This window comes from Pholis gunnellus (genome assembly GCF_910591455.1).
Source record: "Pholis gunnellus genome assembly, chromosome: 13".
In the NCBI taxonomy this organism is placed as follows: Eukaryota; Metazoa; Chordata; class Actinopteri; order Perciformes; family Pholidae; genus Pholis; species Pholis gunnellus.
In genome coordinates this window covers 711,051-731,375 of record NC_136540.1, presented here as the reverse complement: position 1 = coordinate 731,375, position 20,325 = coordinate 711,051, and the positions used below count along the sequence as shown (strand labels likewise).

General features: G+C 39.7%; 1 protein-coding gene across 3 annotated transcripts in view; it reads right to left on the bottom strand.

Moving 5' to 3' along the window:
* slco2b1 (solute carrier organic anion transporter family, member 2B1) overlaps positions 1 to 19,938 on the bottom strand; it is a 20,997-nt gene extending 1,059 nt beyond the window's left edge. Inside the window, exons 1-15 of one of the 3 annotated variants that reach the window (XM_079172411.1) lie at positions 19,634 to 19,938; positions 16,742 to 16,874; positions 15,754 to 15,891; positions 15,465 to 15,627; positions 14,645 to 14,869; positions 13,704 to 13,802; positions 9,947 to 10,077; positions 7,293 to 7,389; positions 6,896 to 7,060; positions 6,625 to 6,814; positions 6,058 to 6,202; positions 3,701 to 3,861; positions 1,297 to 1,361; positions 384 to 504; positions 1 to 274 (exon numbers count right to left, since the gene is read on the bottom strand). The exon at positions 1 to 274 is cut by the window's left edge and continues 1,059 nt beyond it. In XM_079172411.1, coding sequence (XP_079028537.1) covers positions 100 to 274; positions 384 to 504; positions 1,297 to 1,361; positions 3,701 to 3,861; positions 6,058 to 6,202; positions 6,625 to 6,814; positions 6,896 to 7,060; positions 7,293 to 7,389; positions 9,947 to 10,077; positions 13,704 to 13,802; positions 14,645 to 14,869; positions 15,465 to 15,627; positions 15,754 to 15,891; positions 16,742 to 16,828 — 1,962 coding nt within the window. In that variant the 5' untranslated portion in view covers positions 16,829 to 16,874; positions 19,634 to 19,938 and the 3' untranslated portion in view covers positions 1 to 99. Of the gene's footprint in view, positions 275 to 383; positions 505 to 1,296; positions 1,362 to 3,700; positions 3,862 to 6,057; positions 6,203 to 6,624; positions 6,815 to 6,895; positions 7,061 to 7,292; positions 7,390 to 9,946; positions 10,078 to 13,703; positions 13,803 to 14,644; positions 14,870 to 15,464; positions 15,628 to 15,753; positions 15,892 to 16,741; positions 16,875 to 19,633 lie in introns of those variants that run through there. The other 2 variants (XM_079172412.1, XM_079172413.1) reach the window with 2 other exon arrangements.
* Between the last annotated feature and the right edge of the window lie 387 nt (positions 19,939 to 20,325).

Here is a 20,325-nt window from a genome sequence, read left to right as displayed (position 1 = left end):
TGTTCCATGTTGCGGTCCGGGTGTCTATAAGAGTTCTTCGTCTTCTTGTCTTCTTGTCTTCATGTCTTCAGGTCTTCAGGTCTTCAGGTCTTCAGGTCTTCAGGTCTTCAGGTCTTCCGCTCTTTTCTCTTTAGACAAAGCACTCACCAGCTCGTAGCCTTCTTTACCCGCCGGCTGTGGTTCCTGGCGTCTGGCCCTCCGCCGAAGGACCACCACCGTCAGCAGGAAGCAGAGCAGACCCCCGCACACGAAGACCACCTGCAGACCCAAAAACCTGCACACACACACACACACACACACACATATAAATAAGGTATGAACTGGTGAGCGGGGGTCTCGGGGCGCTCACAGTTAAAAGTTGAATCCAGTTTAGAAGGACCCACCTCTGTCTGAAGCGGTCCAGGTTGTAGTATTGACAGGAAGTCCGCTTGCCGCACTTTTCGCCCCACAGGATGCAGGTGGTGTCGATTACGCTGCCGTACAATACCGGGCCGGGCATGAAGGCTGCACACACACACACACACACACACAATGATTGCAGTGACATCACTATTGACGTATTGCTGGACGGGAAGGGAAACACGGGAGAACCAGAACCAGGACTGAGAGGGGCAGACTGTCAGACCTGCTGCAGTAACATGAGAGGTTTTCTAAAGGGAGTCTGGTGCTCAGAGACACTACCGCGTTAGACCACAGGGGGCGACAGAACCACCACTACATGAAAGTCGTAACTTAAAGTAAAACAGGTTTTAGCTCATAAACTGTGCAGAGTTTAGCTGCCAGGTGAAACTTGTCAACACATCTGACGTGAATCTATCAAACCTCCAATCACATGTCGCTAACACTAATACTGACTAATGTCAGTTAGCTTAGCATAATCCGATATGTCCCTCACATTATAAACTGTATATATATTTTATCGAACCGATGTTTTCATTAGTACTTTCACACGGAACGTAAACATTGACGCGAAAAAGCGTCAATTTCTTTTTTTCTCAACTGTCGACTGATCACGTTGTGAGGAACGGACGTATTCAAAACGAGGCTCCGAAGTCCAAAGCAAGGCGGCAAACTTTATTAATCCTTTCAATCAAGACAAAGGCTCCTGCTGTTCTTACCTTTCACAATAAAAGCCCCAGACATATACACTGAGATTCACTGGCTAACTTCAGAGTTTACGAGCTGAGACGTTTCTTAAGTGTTTTAATGGTGCAACCTTGTTTAGTGAATCTCAAGTTTAAGACTTTAACCACAGACATCATGTGCCTTGCTCAAGGTGCCGACTCATCGACTCACCGAGCACTCTGAACAGCATGTACTGAACCCCGACTGCAAAAGACTTGTCCTCCGTGGGCACCGTCCTGCAGCGGAGACACGGGAACAAGAAAAACATCAATCAATTCAATGTGAACACACAGATATGAAACATGTGTTTGTTGATCTCTGTGGCCTCGATATTCTCTTTAATATATATATAAAATAAATAAAGACCACAGGTCAAGTTGAATTTCTTTGACAACTTCTTTTGCAAAAATTGGAAAACAATGGAATCTATAAATCCAACACTGTTACCGACGTCTTATGAATATTGAAGCGTTCTGATTTTTACAGCCGCTGTTTTATCAGCAGTTCAGCTTTTTCACTGTTGGTCTCAGCCGAGTCAATCATTGCTTCAGTTTAATTTTGATGGTTTTTACAGAATCTAGTTATTTGTAAACGTTTTATTTTTCAAATGTAGAATAAAGTGTTTTTGATGAAATATCACAATTCTAAGCTTCGATTTGGCTTCTTTTACTGACAGAGGCGTTTGTCACACACGATGTGTTCAAGGACTGTCGGAAAGATGAAAATCCGACAATAATGTCTGTTTTTACAGCTGCCGTTACAATAAATTATGTATTTTTGGTGATTCTTTTGTAAATCTGCTTTTCTCCTGTGATGTTCGTTGTGTTTTTCTTCTCTTTTGTTCATATTGTAATTGAGTTTATTGTTTCTGTTTCTACCGTGTAAAATGCCTTTGAGTGTTGTACAAAATCAATGTATTATTATTATTATCACTACTTTTTAAACCAGCTGGTGGGTGGGGCCAGTTTTCCAAAATGCAAATAAATAGTCAAACAAAATGTGTCTGAAGTGGTTCAAACCCTTCCGTGTGTTTATGGACTCTGCTGCAGCTGAACTACGAGGATCAGTCCTTTAATCAGAGAACAAGGAAACTGTGTTCTGCTACGTTCTACGTCAGATTACACATTCAGTACACATGGGGATTATTAGCACGATTACAATGTTTAAATAAAGATCGGTACACAAACATTACCACACTTCATGAGTCCCACACGATGTTAGTGAGGACGGTATTTATGGGATGTTAAAAAGTTACTTTCCTGGTTTTTCAAAGATGATGTTTTTTGGGGACGTTATCGTCCAGCAAACAGAAACCAGGACAAACCGTCCTGTTGACACGCGTCCACTGACTCCTGATGAAGAAGCGTTTCTACTCTTTTCTGATTCACAAACGTTTCTTTTCTCTGGTTTTTATTTCTACGTTTGGTGTTGAATCCAAAAGTAAAGTAATCGAGTTACTCTAGTGTTGAGATAATTCTACATTATTAAACAGGTCATGAGTAGATTCTCACTAAAAATCATTCATTTCATCCATCAGATAAACAATCCACGTTTATTGGACCGAACTCATCTGATATCTAATATTTGTTGTATATTTGCTGTTGATTATTTTTCCTGTAGTGTGAAACATCACACAGCTGATATTCTCACGTTCCGCTTTTAAGAACCTATTTTGTATGAGATTAATTTTGTGTAACGTAATCGTTGCAGTCTGGTTGATATATTAACGATCCTGCTGCTTCGCTTTAAACCCTCAGATTAAACCTGGAGGCTCAGAGTTCCTGCTGAACGTCACGGTGGAGACGAACGAGGCGACACACTGAGCCTGTGAGGAGGCTTCAAGCAGCAGCTGCTGATCATCAGATGAGGAACAGGTGAGCCTGGAGCTCAGGTTACAAACCTCCCCCAACGGTTTCCTTTCTGCTCCATCTGGGATTCATTTCAATGATTCGCAGACTTTTATTGGGTGTTTCACTTTCACACAGAGAGCTCCGGTGTTGTTTTTGGTCCAATAATCATTGTGAGTTTATACATAAAGGTGTGTGTCTCTCACACACCGCTCATAGCTCCGTACCTACAGAAAGTAATGCAGTGAAATGTGTATTTAACCCACAAAATCTATTTAGAAAGAAGAAGATTGACCTTCATCCAGCAGAGGGTTGACCGAAGTATTTCATCATCTTTATGAAACATAACTCAGTATTTCATCATCTTTATGAAACATAACTCAGTATTTCATCATCTTTATGAAACATAACTCAGTATTTCATCATCTTTATGAAACATAACTCAGTATTTCATCATCTTTATTGTGTTTAGCAGCTTTTTGTAGGATATCAAACGAACCGTTGAATGAGGATAAATTGACTTTTGTCCATTAAAGTGAATTTGCTCCACGATTCTAATCCCTTTGTGAGAAATCCTCAGAGATTTATCTGTGAACCAGTGAATTAGTTTTTACTCTGATTTATATGGTAAATATATTTGTGAGTGAATCATGAACATCTGAAGATTTAATTGTGAAAGTTGTTTTTAACAGGGATCTATGGTGGCCACCAGCCTCAGACCTTCTTACCTGAGTATCATCATGTAGGACGGCGTCTGGGAGAAGGAGGCGATGAAGCTGGTGACACCGAGCAGAGCCACGAAGGGGAGGAGGAGGCCGGAGCAGCCGCTGCCGCAGGTTCCTGGAGCAGCGGAGCCGAGACCGGCGACGCACCGACACTCAGCGTAGTTCTGCACAGACGGGGTCAACAAACACCATCCTGATGTGATCTGAGAGTCTCATTAGGGGCGGAGCTAAGCGTGTGACGTGTGTCCTGATGGTGGCACTACAGGATGGATCATGAAATGATAAAGGGTTCATCCTCAGGAGACATTCAAAACAGCAGCTTTGAGATATTGTTCTCTGAACTGAAACACGTAACAAAGGAAGATTGTAGATAAGACATATATGGACTGAGGAGGAGGGACTAGAGACCTGTCAATCACTGTGAAGCCCCGCCCCTAAAGCATCTCCTGCTTTATGGTCTGTGTGACTCTAAATGGACCATCATTTACTAAATGAACATCATGCTGTATTGAAGAAGACTTGAAACTAGAGATTGAGACCATAAACTCATGTTTACAATGTTTACTGAGGTAATAAATCAAGAGAGAAGTAGAGTCATTTTCTCATAGACTTCTATACAACCAGAGGAGTCGCCCCCTGGTGGACAGCAGAGAGAAGTAGAGTCATGTTCTCATTGTGAGATTCATGTGAAATGAATATTCTTTGCTTCCAGGGAAAACAAACATGACGTCTCGCGATTGTTTCACCGCTTGTGGGGGAGGAAGTCGTAACTTCTCGGATGCGTTTCCTTCAACCCTCATTCACTCAAACCCCTCTTGGATCATTTGTTTTCCTGGGAAGCATCATGAAAACATGTTGGAGGAGAGAGTTCAGTAAAAACCAACAGAGTAAGATTTCATCCAGCTGTCCTCTGGCTGAACAACATCTCACTCTCTTTACTTTCTTTCTTCAGAGGATTTCTATCAGTATGAATATTTAAAAATGAATGAATCTACAGAAACATTTCACTTTAACAGTGAGGTGTTCCACCAGCCAATCAAACGTGATGTCACTTTCTGCACATCTGGTTATCTTTAGTCTAACATTCTACTTGTACTTTCATCGTCATGTTTACATGTGCTGAATCATTTTCAGTGACAAATCATAACGCTGCTATTAACCGTGACAGGAAGTGAGCTTTCAGTTTCACTTTCTGATGTTGCAGATGTTGTGCAGCCTGAACTTGAAACTGATATTGAAAAGTGGACTTTCTTTATTTAAACTTTTTCATGTTTGACTGTGAAATAAAAGTCAGTCAACAAAACCACCGGACGGCATTGACAAGATAAAATGCACCAATCAGAAGACACGTTGCCTTGTTTGTCTTGTTATTCTACAGAGTTGCTAAAGATGAAGGTGAAGTCATCTGGTTCTCTGATGATCTCCATCCATCCATCCATCCATCCATCCATCCATCCATCCATCCATCATCCATCCATCCATCATTCTTCCATCCATCCATTTATCTATCCATCATCCATCCATCATTCTTCCATCCATCCATCCATCCATCCATCATCCATCCATCCATCATTCTTCCATCCATCCATCCATCCATCCATCATTCTTCCATCCATCCATCCATCATCCATCCATCCATCATTCTTCCATCCATCCATCCATCCATCCATCATTCTTCCATCCATCCATCCATCATCCATCCATCCATCATTCTTCCATCCATCATCCATCCATCAATCATTCTTCCATCCATCCATCCATCAATCATTCTTCCATCCATCTATCCATCATCCATCCATCCATCATTCTTCCATCCATCCATCCATCCATCATTCTTCCATCCATCCATCCATCATCCATCCATCCATCATTCTTCCATCCATCCATCCATCCATCATTCTTCCATCCATCCATCCATCATCCATCCATCCATCATTCTTCCATCCATCCATCCTCACATCTAGTTAAATAGTTAAATAGTTTTCCTGAACTTGACCCTCGCTGAGGGTTTCACAGAATGCTTTGTTTCACTTCACATATGAATCAGTGAATGAGAATGAGTTGGAATGCAAACAGGGTGTGACTGTGGGGGAGACAGTGAGATGAAGAGAGAGAATATAGGTTGTAGTTTATATCTGGAGGAAGAGAAGATCAGAGTCTGTTTCCTGCAGCTCTTAATGAGACGACAGAGAATTCAGACCAAGAAACGCTCTAAACGGAAACACACGAACACAAAGCTGCACAGCACATGCATTTACAGTAAAGCATGAAATAGTTCATTGGTGTACATTTGTAGTTACTCTGAATGTATGATAACAGAATGTTTACATTTTAAAGTAAAGTGATGAAATAATTCTTACTGTGGCATTGTTGTTCGGATCTGTTGCTACGGTGATACAGCCGGCATGGCAGGGAGACCTGAACTCAACACCATCAGAACCACAGACCGGGTTAAAGGCCTCCTGAGGACACCGACAGCCAGAGCTGCACGGCAACACAGCACTGCTGGAAACACACACACACACACACACACACACACACACACACACACACACGTTATCAAACTTTGAAGTTTTAAAGGCATGTAGTTACACAATCCTTCAAAGGAGTTCCCTATAAATGGTGACATTGGTCCTGTGTCACTGGTGAAATGAGTTCCCTTACATCGTCATTGGGGAAATTATTCTCATGTAAATAGTGAAATTAGTTTGCTACCAGTGATGCAGTTAGTTCCCTGTGGAAATGTCTTCTCTGTTAGTGTTCAAGTTAGTCTCCTGTAAGTAGTGAAATTTGTTCCCTTTCAACTTTGAAATTAGTTCCCCGTTAGTGTTCGAATCAGTGCCATTTCAGTGGTGAAGTGACTTCCCTTTAACAGGTCAAATCAGGCCTCTGTGCACTGAGTGTAGGTAACGTGATGGTGTAGCTACCTGGGAGGAAAGACCCCTGCGATCTTCTGGGTGGGACATCCGATGAACAACAGCGGCGTGGAGGAGAACATGCAGAGCAGGATGGCAGCAGTGCACAACTTGCTCGCACCGCTGACCGAAAGATTCAACCGTCGCATCAGAACTCCACCCAGGACGGTGCCGAGCACTGCCAGCGGGATACAAACTCCCCCTTGAAGAGGAAGAAATCCGTTTGATAACACTGAATACTGCTATAACACACATGATGTATCCAGAACGGACAAAGCCTCACCTATCATCATGGTGGAAAAGGAGACAGTCTGGCTGAACTGTCTCTCAATGAACTTGGCCATGAAGGTTGCGAGGCCGGCCAGCAGCGCCGCCAGGTTGACCTGCGCCAGAACCACCAGCAGGTAGACGGGGCTCTGCAGGGTTCGCAGAGCGATACGAGGAAAACCTGAAGGACAGCAACGTGGATGAGGTCTGATGGACGGAGACATTTACACCTAAAGGGTCATTATTTATAAGTGCAGATGTGAAAGCAAGAGCTGCTGTTGCGTCTTGATTGAGCATTGATGTTAAAACACTGTGTGTAGTCGCAGTGACCTCCGTTCACTGTCGATGCCCTTTAGTTGCCTCCGCTGCAGCCTCATCAGACAGGAAACAGAAGAGGAAAAGAAGACTCTTACTTTTGAGGAACTGAAGAAGAGAGATTTCCTGGACCAGGTTTGTCTGCTGCTGCTTGCTGTCCGGTCTGGACTCTACGACGTCGTCGTCGCCGCCGTCCTGCACAAATATGGAAGCAGAAACATCACATGCTGGCTCCAAAAACCACTCAGTCTGCAGTCCCTGCTGCTTACAGGGAATCAGCTGGAGGCCCTGCATGCTGGGAAAGTTTACACTCACGGGCTCTGTAAGAACCTTTAGATAAACGTGTCCTCTCAATGGCATGTGAGTGCTATGTGGTCTGTGTTAGGACATCCAGAGATGTACACCAAACTCAGTTGGATAAACACATTAGTTTTAAAGTTGAGACATGAGATAGATAACTTTTCATCCTGACATGGTGGTCTAAGGAAGAAATGATGACCAGGCTTGTCTTTTGTTTATTGTCTATTTTAACGTCTGATAGAAGACAGCCGAGCCTCGAGGTGAAGCTCTTTGGTTATCAGTCAACCTACGTGAGGCTTCATCCACCAGGGATGGTACGTAACCTAGAGAGGTGTCAATGCAGCCAAATCCACAATATAGTTCTTCTCATTTACATATTTAGACACCTGAACGAGGATGAAATGTGGTAAATGTTCACCAGCAGTCGATACAGAGCTGCAGATAAAAATCATAACAGAGTAAATAAAAACACATGTTGGTGAAGGCTGATATTTGAAATGACAGAGAAGGTAACCAAAGCTTCTGTTAGCATCTAAATGAGAAGCAAATGTGATTTTATGCTTGTAAAAAATGTCAACTTTATCATCAATGTGTCTGCTGAAGAACAGACGCTGAAACTGACGACTAGTCGTGAAGTATCGAACAGTGAAGCTGCTACAAAAGGAGCCGAGGCCACAACACTGTGATTTAAAACTCTGTCCTTTTATGAACTATAATGAATGTGTGGAACCAGTTTGCTTTTTCTTCTGAACACGTTCTCAGTGCTGCTCAGTTTGAGGAGGAGTTTTGGCTCCAAAACACACAAAAAAAAACTTCCACTGCAAACGATTCCTGTAAGAAATGAAGAGACGGTGCCAGCAGGTTGCTCAACACAATGTTTTATCTGATACGACTCCCTGAGTTTAAACACACAGCAGCCAAAGTCCAGAGTCTTATCTGACAGCTGAGTGAAACCAAACTTCAGTCACTTTCAATTGAATTATTGTGCAAGAGAGAGTTTCACTTAATATCTTCAGTAAAGATGTAAAAACAAGAAGGCTATAAGTTTAACACACTTTTTAGACATAATTTAGATCATTAAATGATTTTTTTTGTAAAATTAAAGCAAGTAAACTACATTCAATCCCAAAACAGACGAAGAGAAAGTGGGAAGAAACATTTAAAGAGACATTGTTTCCTCACTTCTCTCTGTAGAGAGGAGTGTGTCGGGTTTTATCTTAAAACCTGAGAGCGATGTCAAACATGAGGCAGTCTGGAGGTCATTATAAATGTAGCCCTCAGTCATCAGAGCTCTGATAGTTCTGTCTATTACAAGTCATTGTGAACAATACAAACACAGAAGTGGACGTAGTCGTTGTTGGTTTGTGGACCGCCTCGAGTTTGCCATCTTGTTTGGAGGAGTGACGTAGAGACGCCGTGTACGTCTCTGCTAGAGACCTGTCAATCACTGTGTAGCCCCGCCCTAAAGCATCCCCTGCTTTATGGTCTGTGTGACTCTAAATGGACCATCATTTACTAAATGAACATCATGCTGTATTGAAGAAGACTTGAAACTAGAGATTGAGACCATAAACTCATGTTTACAATGTTTACTGAGGTAATAAATCAAGAGAGAAGTAGAGTCATTTTCTCATAGACTTCTATACAACCAGAGGAGTCGCCCCCTGGTGGACAGTAGTGATAATGCAGCTTTAACACGTGAAGCTTTGACTTGTAAAAAAGAATTGTATATGTATATCATTATAAAAAACACAGGCTTATTTTGTACTGTCAAAATATGTCGGATTACCTAAAAAACAGTATTTTGTATTTCCTCCCATCAGAAACCACTTTCATCTCAGAAAAGAGCTGAAATTAAAATTGACTTGTGGTCAGAACTTACAAGTTAATAACTTTTTGTTTACTGTAAGAATAATACATACGGAGCAGCAGCAGGGCACCATTAGTGTGGACAAACTCCAAAAGTGTGATATATTTAGAGCCTCAGGTATTGAAAGAAGTGTTGGTGTAGAAGTTTAACGTCCTTTATCTGAGACGAAATGTGTGTTTAAAAGTGAAAGTGCTGGAGTTTGGCTTCCGTCTGATGCTTTGTCACTTTAGAAGGAAACTGTTGAGCAATCACCTTGTTTCGTTTTTAAAACATGTGCAGAGTTGAACTTTTTTCAACTTTGCTTCAAGGACTGAGCCAAAACCAACAAAACAGATTCCTGTTACAACTTGTTGAGCTGACTGGAGTTCAGTTCATGAGCATTTAAAAAACATATTTCATCCTAATCATCTTTGATCAAACCTTGTTATTCTGACTCTGATCTGTATTTGTCTTGTTGAAAAACACATTTAATGACATTTGGTTGGACATATCCAGCTAACTTCTATAAAAACTGTCACATGGTTTCAATAATAAGGTCTAAAGGTAATCTTTATACAGAATATACTTCCTGCTTCCTCTCACCTCTTTAGAGATGCTCCTGGGGAAGAAGAGGTACGGCAGCGCTGTGAGGAAGAGGAGGCAGGCCGCCACCAGGAAGCCGAGCCACCAGGCTCCCACCCAGCGTAAGTCCTTATGGGTCAACTCGATCTGGGCTGGAAGAAGAAGAAGAAGAAGAAGAGAAAGTGACTGTCTGTTGCCAAACATCACAATCAGGTATAAAAAAAAACAGAACAAAGAGGAATGAAGAGCCAACGTCAGTTATTTAAAATAAAATAATGAATAGTATTTGTGTATCTCTGCAATAATAATGCCACAGTTGTAAATTACTCTTATACAGTTCTGTTAATAAGGTGACTTTTTCCTATAAACCTTTTTTTTACCAGTTCCTTATAAGATACTTGCAAGCTTTTATTTTGTTATTTTGGATATTTTATTTTGAAGCCCTTCTGTCACAAGTAAATGCAAATGTCATCTCAGAGTTAGTAACTTGATTTTGCATTAAAGAAGTCAGAAAATTGACGGAAGGAAAATGTGTTCGTAAGAACTTCCTCTGCAATATAAAGGTTATTTTATGAACGATTGAGCACAAGTATTATGTATTTCACTGTGCTTTATAAACGACTGAAGTGACATTTGATTTAAATGAACCTGTAAAAGGCTGGTTGAAGTTATTAATATTGCAACAGGATGCTAATGTTAGCTTAAAGGAAATAGCTAAATTGACACGCTGTAATGTTATGCTAATGATAGCTTTATAGCTTTTCATGTGCCTTTTGATATATGTGATAACATTTTTTGATTAACGCCCACATGTAACGTTTAATGGCATTTGATGAATGTTTATGCTCATAAGAGCTCATGTATGTTTTTATCTGTTCGGTAGCTCTTACATTGTGGTGTGTTATGCTAGTTAGCAGCTATTGTAGCCTCCAGCAGAGATGAGCAGCTAATTACAGACCTCTACACATTTTTTTACTTTTCAAACTTGTAGTCTTCAACCGACGCCGACTCAAGTGACGTGCTACTTTAAAAACATGTGCAGTAAAACTACAAACCCCTGGAAACCCTCTCAGGTGGAAAGTCAGCAAACTGCTGTTAATTTACACATCCAGCATTTACAGATCAACATGATGAGGCAGCAGGAGTCTTTGTGTTTGTGTCACCTGATAAATACAATATTTCTCTCCTTTAGCTCTGCATTTGGTCTCCTCCACCTCCTGAGGGAAACATCTGTCTCTTTTAGCTGCTAAATGATGGATTTTCTTTCATGTGACCTGAATAAATTAATCTTAAGAGTATGCTGGGTTAAAAAAAATGTTGCAAGAGAAAACAGGGCAGCACCACCGTCACACCTCAACAGGTCTGGTTAATCTGGTTTGGATGACAGAATGTACCTCAGGTATAATTATCTCTTTGTATTGTGTTTGTATCCTGATCTGTAGTTTGTTTCCCAACATGAAGTAGAGCTTAAATAAGATGTTGCTGCAGGTTTGAACAGACGAAAACAGACAAAGTTGCAGAACATCTTTTCATTAATGACGAAACAATTGGTTGAGTAATTGTGTCAGCTCTAATTCAAATATTTAATGTTGTTTCAGTGTTTAAATAACGTTGTAGAGAACAGTATGAACATTTTAAGTGTCAGCGAAAGCTTTTAAATACATGAATCTAATCTGCTTCAGTGAGAAGATGTGGCTTTCTCTGAACATACTTCAGTTCTTATGAAGTTTGATGTCTGCAGCAAAGCTCAACATCAACCAATAAAACAACATGCTGACTGTTAATGAGTCACATAACACTTCAGCAATAAATGACTGGCTTAGCAATAAAATACTGTTTTTTATGCAGAACAAAGGCCAACTGAGCGACAAAATATTCCTTCAATTGTTTATGGACACACCCATACACAAACATTTGCCCTTGTGGGGACCTGAACTAGCATATGCATTACAGGGACCCTTATGCTAACTTTAAAAAAAATGTGAAGTTACTTGTTTGATTGTAACCTCAAGCCTGAAACTTCCTAATTGCAATCCTCAAACAGCCCTTTGAAGAAGACCAGACAATGTCCCCACAATTCAAACTGTCCTCACTCTCCAGGTCAAGGTCCCCAAATTCCTCACACAGCTAGATGTACACACACATACACACACACACCTCAAAACGGGTGCATTATAAAGCAAAACAACCCCCTAAATACACATATTATACATGCATGCATGAACACATAGAAACAGCTACACACACACATACACACACTTGCTGACTCACACAATCCGGTCACACATCACACATGGTAGAAAAGAAAAATAGTTTTTTGTTTAAACAAGGCTCAAAAGAAAGTCAAGCTCCATTAATCCGAGAGGCGTGACGGCGTCCGGAGCATTTTCACGGAACATCAGCAAACTCATCCTGAAATATGAGTCGAGGTCAAACGATGCGACCAGAAACGCTCCGATGATTCTGCTCAGGTTGCTGATATTCATCTTCTCTCCACAGAAATAATAAATGTGTCAGCTACTTTGAGAAATCATCTGCAGCCTATAAAAATGTCTCCAATTTTCAATAGTAAGAAAAACAATCATCTTTAATGTTGTATAAATCTATCCAGTCGCTCTCCCAACTTGTCCTACGGTTGGTCAGCTACATATGCAAATGAGTAATTATCTCATTTGAATACATTTCCAGAACGTAAATGTAAACTTTGGATACATTTTGTTGACATACCAAAGTCAAAGGTTTTTGATATTTGGATATCCATAAATCATAAAATACTGTCAACAGCCATTTAAATAATCAATGTTCTCCATGTTTTTATTAATAAATGTATACATGAGTGTGTGAGTGATGTGTGAACCTTCAGCACATAGAGAGGAATGAACGTGTAACGTTTGGTGTGTGTAAGAGCTGCTGAAGGAGATTTATCATCAGAGTCTGAGAACAAACTCATTGAGAGAAAACGTCCTTTAAAGAGACGTTTAGTTCATTACAGACATTTAGAGACTCTACAGGTGAAGAGTGAACACATGAACTCATACATTCACCATGAAGCTTCACCACTTCATCACTCACACTAAGAGGAGGAGTTACTGTGTTACAAGGTTTCTGAATTGTTATGTTTACATATGCAAATGAGGCATTATCTTTTGGTGAATTTAGTAGAAATCTACAGATTACAGTTAAATGACCAGCGCATAAAAAACAATGGCCTCCCATTAACTCCCAGTGACGTACCACACAGAGGTTTATTTTGAAAAGACATTATGTAAAACATACCTGCAGGGTTTCACAGGGCGTAAAAAGATATAATAACAATAATAATAATAATAATAATTAGTATAATAATAATAATAACAAGAATAATAATGAACAATAATTATAATAATCACAAGAATAATAATATTAGTATAATAATAACAATAATAAACAATAATAATTATAATATTATCAATACATTAATAATAATAATAATAATAATTATTATTATTATGATATTATTAGTATAACAATGAAAATAATAAACAAGAATAATAATTAATAAAAGCTGACCCCAAATCTCAAATCCATCATTATTAAAATAATTTGACAGTTCACAGAGGTCACTTTATATATATATATAAATAAATAACATGTTGTTTATCTCTATTAAATATCAGATGTTTCTACATCTGAAGTGAGGAAATGTTTTAACTTCTCAGAAGTCGCTGCCACATGCAGGAAATCCTCCCCCTGGTTTTAGAGGACGGGTCATAAATTAACTTGAAGTTCGTCTCCTCACCTTCTGGTAACTTGTCAAAGTCGACGTAGAAGCGCAGCATGAGGGAGCCGGTGATGAAGCCGACGGCCGGGCCGATGGAGGTCACAGCGAGGAGGATTCCTGAACAACAAAAGAGAAGTTTAGTTTCAGCTAGAAATGTTGAATCTAAAAACAAAATCATTTGTATTCTGCATCCAAACAAATCAGGAATATTTTATCTGAATTTTTAAGTTTTATATGTGAATGTTCTTGGTTTGGAAATCTCAACAACCACAAAATACAGACTTGAAATTATATTTCCATTTTTTTAATCAATATTTAAAACACATCACCTAAACTCAAAGTTCAGAGGTGAAGACAATCATTGAGTTTTAATACGTAGAAATGTGAGATTAAATATATATGTACTGTATATTTGTTGCTGGTTGCATTCTATAAATCTCACGCTAACTCGCTTTAACTGGGTTTGTTCTCGTCTACGTTCAACCGTCAGAAGTCTGAAAACATGGAGGTGAATGTGGGAGCAGAAAGAGAAGAGAAGCAGCAAACAAAAAGACAACAGCAGAAGATACCGATAAAAAAACCAAACTGTTAAAAGTCTTCTAATGTTTTTGTGTCTGAATGAAACCAAATATCGTCTTCAGCGGTTTAATTATTTGAGACATTTCCCACATACATGAGGAAGTCTGAGAGTAACTGGTGTCTTTGTTTCAGCCTCACACTGGTTCTTATTGGTTCCAGAGAACGATGCAATGGTGGGCGGTAAAAGAGGCGGAGCCTAAAGTACAAACAGGAAGAGGACAGAACCAGGACCGGGAGGGTCGGACCCTGCTGCAGTAGAATGAGAGGTTTTCTAAAGGGACTCTGGTGTACGGAAGCACTACCACTTTAACAACACTAAATAAACTTTTTTCACTTTAGATAAAAACGTCTCTTGATCCGGAGTCTGAGTGAAAAGCTACCGAGGTAGAGCGGCGAGTTCTTCCTGCTGGCGTGGTCGTCGATGAAGGAGATGCCGAAGGGCTGGATGGGGACGGCGGCGATGCCCAGCAGCAGCTGACCCATCAGCAGCAGAGGGTACACCCCCAGCTGGGCGGGGCTCTCCTGCCGGCTGCAGCTCTGATTGGAGGACGAGGTGGCGAGGGGGCTCTCTGATTGGCAGAGACCAGAGGTGTTCTCACCGGAGGCTGCAGGGAAACACAGGAGATATAATATCTTACAATGCAAACCCAGCATTTCATTATTTCAGAGGAAGTTTTTACCTTTTTCTCTTTTAAGAATTTTCTTAAACTTCTCATTTAAGTCTCTTCTCAACTCACTTTAAGTGACCAACAAAAAAAGACACTTTAACACCAACATGTAATATATATTATATGAGTCCAGAACTCATATAATATATATTTGTATATCTCTTTTTAATACATTTATACTCTTACGTCTGTCATCACTGCTTAATTGTTTATTTCTGTGATTTATGTTTTTAAATATTTCTCATTTTCTTATTTAACATTTTAATTTATTATCCCCTTTGTAAAGTGTATAATAATAATAATAATTATAGTTATTATAATTACAATTATTATTATTATCATTATTTTGAATGAAATGGTTCATTAAAGTGTGAACCAGATTCAGTTTTTTATTTATCCGAATAAAGAATAAAAAATCAGAGGCGGTCAATGAATCTACAAGATCCAGAAGCTTTATGGGGACCATGAAACTGTGTGTGTGTGTGTGTGTGTGTGTGTGTGTGTGTGTGTGTGTGCGTGTTTGTGGTCTCACAGCTGATGCGGTCGGTGTAGTCGTAGGCTCCGCCCACAAAGTGTGGCAGCGCCATCAGCAGCGAGGCGAGGCCGGCCAGCAGAGCTCCGCCTCCAATAAACCGAGGCCGGTGAACACGACTCCCCAAGAAACTCACGAACACAATGAGGACCGTGTTCCCTACCTGGACACACACACGTGTGAAGACATGAGAGGACACGTGAGGACACGAGAGGATGAGAGGGTGAGAGGACATGAGAGAGGACATGAGAGGACACAAGAGGACACAAGAGGACGTTGTGGTTCTGACCTCGTTGAAAGCAGCCAGCAGACCAGACTTCTGGCTGGAGAGACCGTAACGTCTCTCGATGGTGGAGATGGAACTCTTCATGTAACCAGACACCAGGAGCTGAGCCAGCTGAAGAAGACTGTGACAAAACACAAAGAACTGGAGGAGGAGAGGGAAGAAAACACTTAATTTATCAAATAAGATTTAATCTTCATTCATTTATGATCCTGACAATAAATCAATGATCCTGATATTTAATAAAAACAAAAAACACTAAGAAGGCATGATGAGAGACTAACGACACGATGAGCTCATCGGTTTGGTTCGTAGAGGAAACGTTGACCTTTGTGACTTCAGAGAACAAAACCAGGATGAACTTCAGGAAGTCAACTTTCTCCTCAAAGCAACAACAAGTCCTGAAGTTAAACACTAAATCTGCTGAATCAAATACAAACGTCAGATTGCTGCAGTTCATGTTGTGGAAACTAATCGCCTCACACTGCAGCTGTATGAACCCAAAATAAACTATTTTAATTACAATAAACAGATAAAAAAGATGCAGAAACAGATAAAAAAGATGCCGAAATATCAACATGATGATGTAGATTTGTAAAAAGTCTGAATTCATTAGTTCTCTCCACAAGACGACAAGTAAATAACTTTTAAAATACTTGTTTTCTGAATTGAGTTTGGTTTGATCGGTGCTAAGCTATATGCTAACATTGTAGCAGCTCCATCAACACTCATAACATTGTACAGGAGACAGATTTGTTTTCCTTCATTTCTGATTCAACAACATCAGTGATGGAGGAGAATCTCACACTGACAGACTTTAAAGAGACTTTTAACTTCTGTGTTAAATCAGAAAAAAAAGTTAAAATTGTTGTAATTTCTTGTTCACTTTTTTTTCACACAAAAAGTAATCTTTGTATTATTTCTGTTAAATATCTTATTTTTTAATACAGAATGCAAAATATTTCCATTTAAAAACCAATGAGAGCAGACGAACCTTGATGCTGTTGAAAGGACTCCGGCGTCGGGCAGGAGGTCGGGACCCCTCGGGGTCAGAGGTCACGTTGAGGTCTTTGGCCCCCATGATTCAACGTTCACCACACGGAGAGACTGGAGGACCAGAACTAAACCTGTACGATACAAAACACAGTTTCTCTGATCATGAACACCTCGCCACTACTTCCTGTTTCTATAAAAGACAAATAATCGGCAGGGTTTTGATCCAGCAGGTCAAAAAAATGAAAACAAAACTAAGGAAAACGGTAAAAAAACGTATTTTGTTTGTATTTATGTGACGTGTCTCTACAGACTCTGTGTCTTTAACGTGTAGTCCATTGTTGCACAGGACTACAACTCCCTTGATGTTCCAATCAAATAATCTTTTTTCATTATGTTTGTCTCTGCTCGCACGCCACAAAACCACGTTACCGGTTTGATTCCAGCCTTTGTTGTAGGTCACACCCAATGTAATCAGAGGACTTATCGATGGTCATCACTACCATTCTAAAGAACTTTAATCAACGGGGAGGTGACGAAAAAACAAGACAAAGAACTTCAAATATTAAATATACAGAGGGGCTTTTATTGTGAAAGGTAAAAAGAGAAGGAGTGGATCTGGTCTAAAGTTTGCTGTCTTTAGAGCCTCTGAGTCGATATGAATAAACATGAAGGTATATAACATGAACTCAGAACAAAACAAAGTGTTGGAAAAAATATATAAACGTGCAAAAATGTGTTATAGAAGTAAAATGTAACGATGTGAAGTGTAACAAAACAAGTTTGTGTTTTTGTTTGTGTTTTAAATAAATTAGCTTGTTACGTAAAACGTGAAATAAGTCAACGTTGACTTTTGGTTTAACCGGAGACATGAACATCTGTCTCCTGGGTGAAAGTCCTGGTTGTTTGACCCGTCCATCACTTTGGGTTGGCATGCTAACATGCTGAAGTTTAACAGCTATAATGTTCACCATCTTAGCTTAGCTTGTTAGCATGCTAACATTAGCTAAAGTGTTGGACACATTAACATATTGACCTGATGATGGAGCTATGATGAAAAGTCAGAGGATCAATAAAGTTATTACAGATCATCCTGAATGATGAACCATATTTATTTAAAATCCATCCAACAGATAAAAACATCAGGCTTTTACTTTGTAGGAGCTGGTCTAAATTGATTGTGTCTAGTTTTATTATTTATAATTGTATCTAATAAATTAATCATATCTAACGTAATATCGATCATTTTTGATGAGCGATAATAATTATTTCTGGATTGAGACTAAAGCATCTTGAGACAGAAACAAGAGGGACACAGAAATAGAAAGAGAAGAAGAAAGAGGCATGAATCAACAGGAAAGAAGAGATTTCTTATCAGCAGAAGAATGTCAACAGACATTTTCTCCTCAGAGCCGATGAAACAAAACAAGCTTCCAACTCAAAAACCAAAACGTCCGACACAAATACGAGTCTTTCAACGTTAGACAAAAACAACAGCTAACTGAAGAACTATTCCATCAACAAAGACCGCTGAGTCTGTTTTAAAGAATAACTACAGGATAAAAACACCTTTTTATTGTGCTGCCCTCTACTGTCCACCAGGGGGCGACTCCTCTGGTTGTATAGAAGTCTATGAGAAAATGACTCTACTTCTCTCTTGATTTATTACCTCAGTAAACATTGTAAACATGAGTTTATGGTCTCAATCTCTAGTTTCAAGTCTTCTTCAATACAGCATGATGTTCATTTAGTAAATGATGGTCCATTTAGAGTCACACAGACCATAAAGCAGGGGATGCTTTAGGGGCGGGGCTACAGGGTGATTGACAGGTCTCTACCACGGCATTGTCCGGTCTGGGAGTTGTCCGTTACAGCTTTAACTCTTTTACAGTGGGGGTTTCACTTCATGAAAGTTACTCATTACTTCTTTGAACAACAAGTTACCACTAACTTTGCTCCTAAAAATGTCCGATCCATCATTCGGTTGTCTGTAGCTCCTCCCTCTCGTGTCACTTCTGGTTGCAAAAAACAAGATAGCGACGGCCAAAAGGCCAAACTTAAAGTCTTTAAAACTGTAGTCCACAAACCATATGGCGTCATAATGACTTCGTCCACTTCTTATATAGAGAGGCGAAAAAACGCCTCTTTCGGGTATCCAACATGGCTGTTCGCTTGTCTTGCTAGCTAGCTATGCTCCTAAATGTAACGTGATCTTAACTGATGTATTTTATCAGCGACTCTTTTGATCAGTGAAGAGAAAGAACTATGTTGTTGAGAGAACATTCTGGTACCAAACACATTGTAGCTTCAGACAGAGACAACGCTTTTAGGTGTGTCATCTTTATTATTACGTATTTTCACAGTCTACTGTACTTTATTTATGACAAAATGAGACTTTCTTAACGTGCAAAATTATCTTTCAAATTAACAAACACCGTGTGTTTATTTCATGGCACAACTCAAACAGGATCTAATAATCATTTTTGCCTTTAACAACCGTATTTATGTGTTTTTATACGTTAAAAAAAGTGTTTTAGAGCAGCGCCTGGTGGCCGTTAGAGGAACTGCAGGATTCTGCTTTTATAATTCACCAAAAGAATTCCAGTAATCTGAGTGAGTGTCTCTGTGGGATGAAGAATGAATCATCATCATCATCATCATTTGGTGAAGCTGATTTACAAAGCAGAGCCTCATTTAGAGGAAACGTTTTAAAGACGTTAAAAATAAGTAAATTAAAATCAAATTAATGACATTTTGTTACTTGTCAAAACAAAAGAGCACAACATATCAAACTGTAACAAATTGTTGAGTGTTTTGCCTTTAAAAGAAAAGTACATGTAATTATTATTATTACTCTGAAAATGTAAAGAGGAAGTGATCGAGTTACAAATACCTGGAAGCTGTAATTAAGGTAGTACTCTGTGTACTGAAGTATCTGCAAACACCAACAGCTGCATTCATTCAGGAATCAGAGCACAGCTGTCAACAAATCAGCTTCTCTCACTTCAGTCTGTTGAAACGCTCCTTTCACAGCCCAGTGGTTCCAGTGGTCCCAGTGGTTCCAGTGGTTCTAGTGGTCCCAGTGGTTCTAGTGGTTCTAGTGGTTCTAGTGGTCCCAGTGGTCCCAGTAGTCCCAGTAACAATCACCAGAAGGTCCCAGACAGAAGTGGTTCATTCAGACTCACTGTGAGAAGCTGCAGGTCGACTCTGTTCTTCTGGTTTTCTCTCGTAGTGTTTCTTTAAACCTCCCAGGAGGAGGAGGAAGAGGAGGAGGAAGAGGAGGAGGAACTGGAATGTGAACCCTGGGTGTTGAAGGCAGGACTAGAGTCTGAGAAAAGCCAAGTCTGTCCTGTTGCATTGTGGGTATTGTAGGCATCAGGTTTGGACATATAAATGAAGTTCCTCTTCATTTAGAATAAAGTTTCACTGCATACATAAAATAATGATTTGATCGTTTCTCTTCTTATCTCACTTATTTTCATTCGTTACTTACGTATAAAACCAAAGTTGATTTGTGATTTATGAAATATTTATTTTTCTCTTTCTGCTTCAAATCTCTTCTCTTGATCTGATTTTACATGTTTG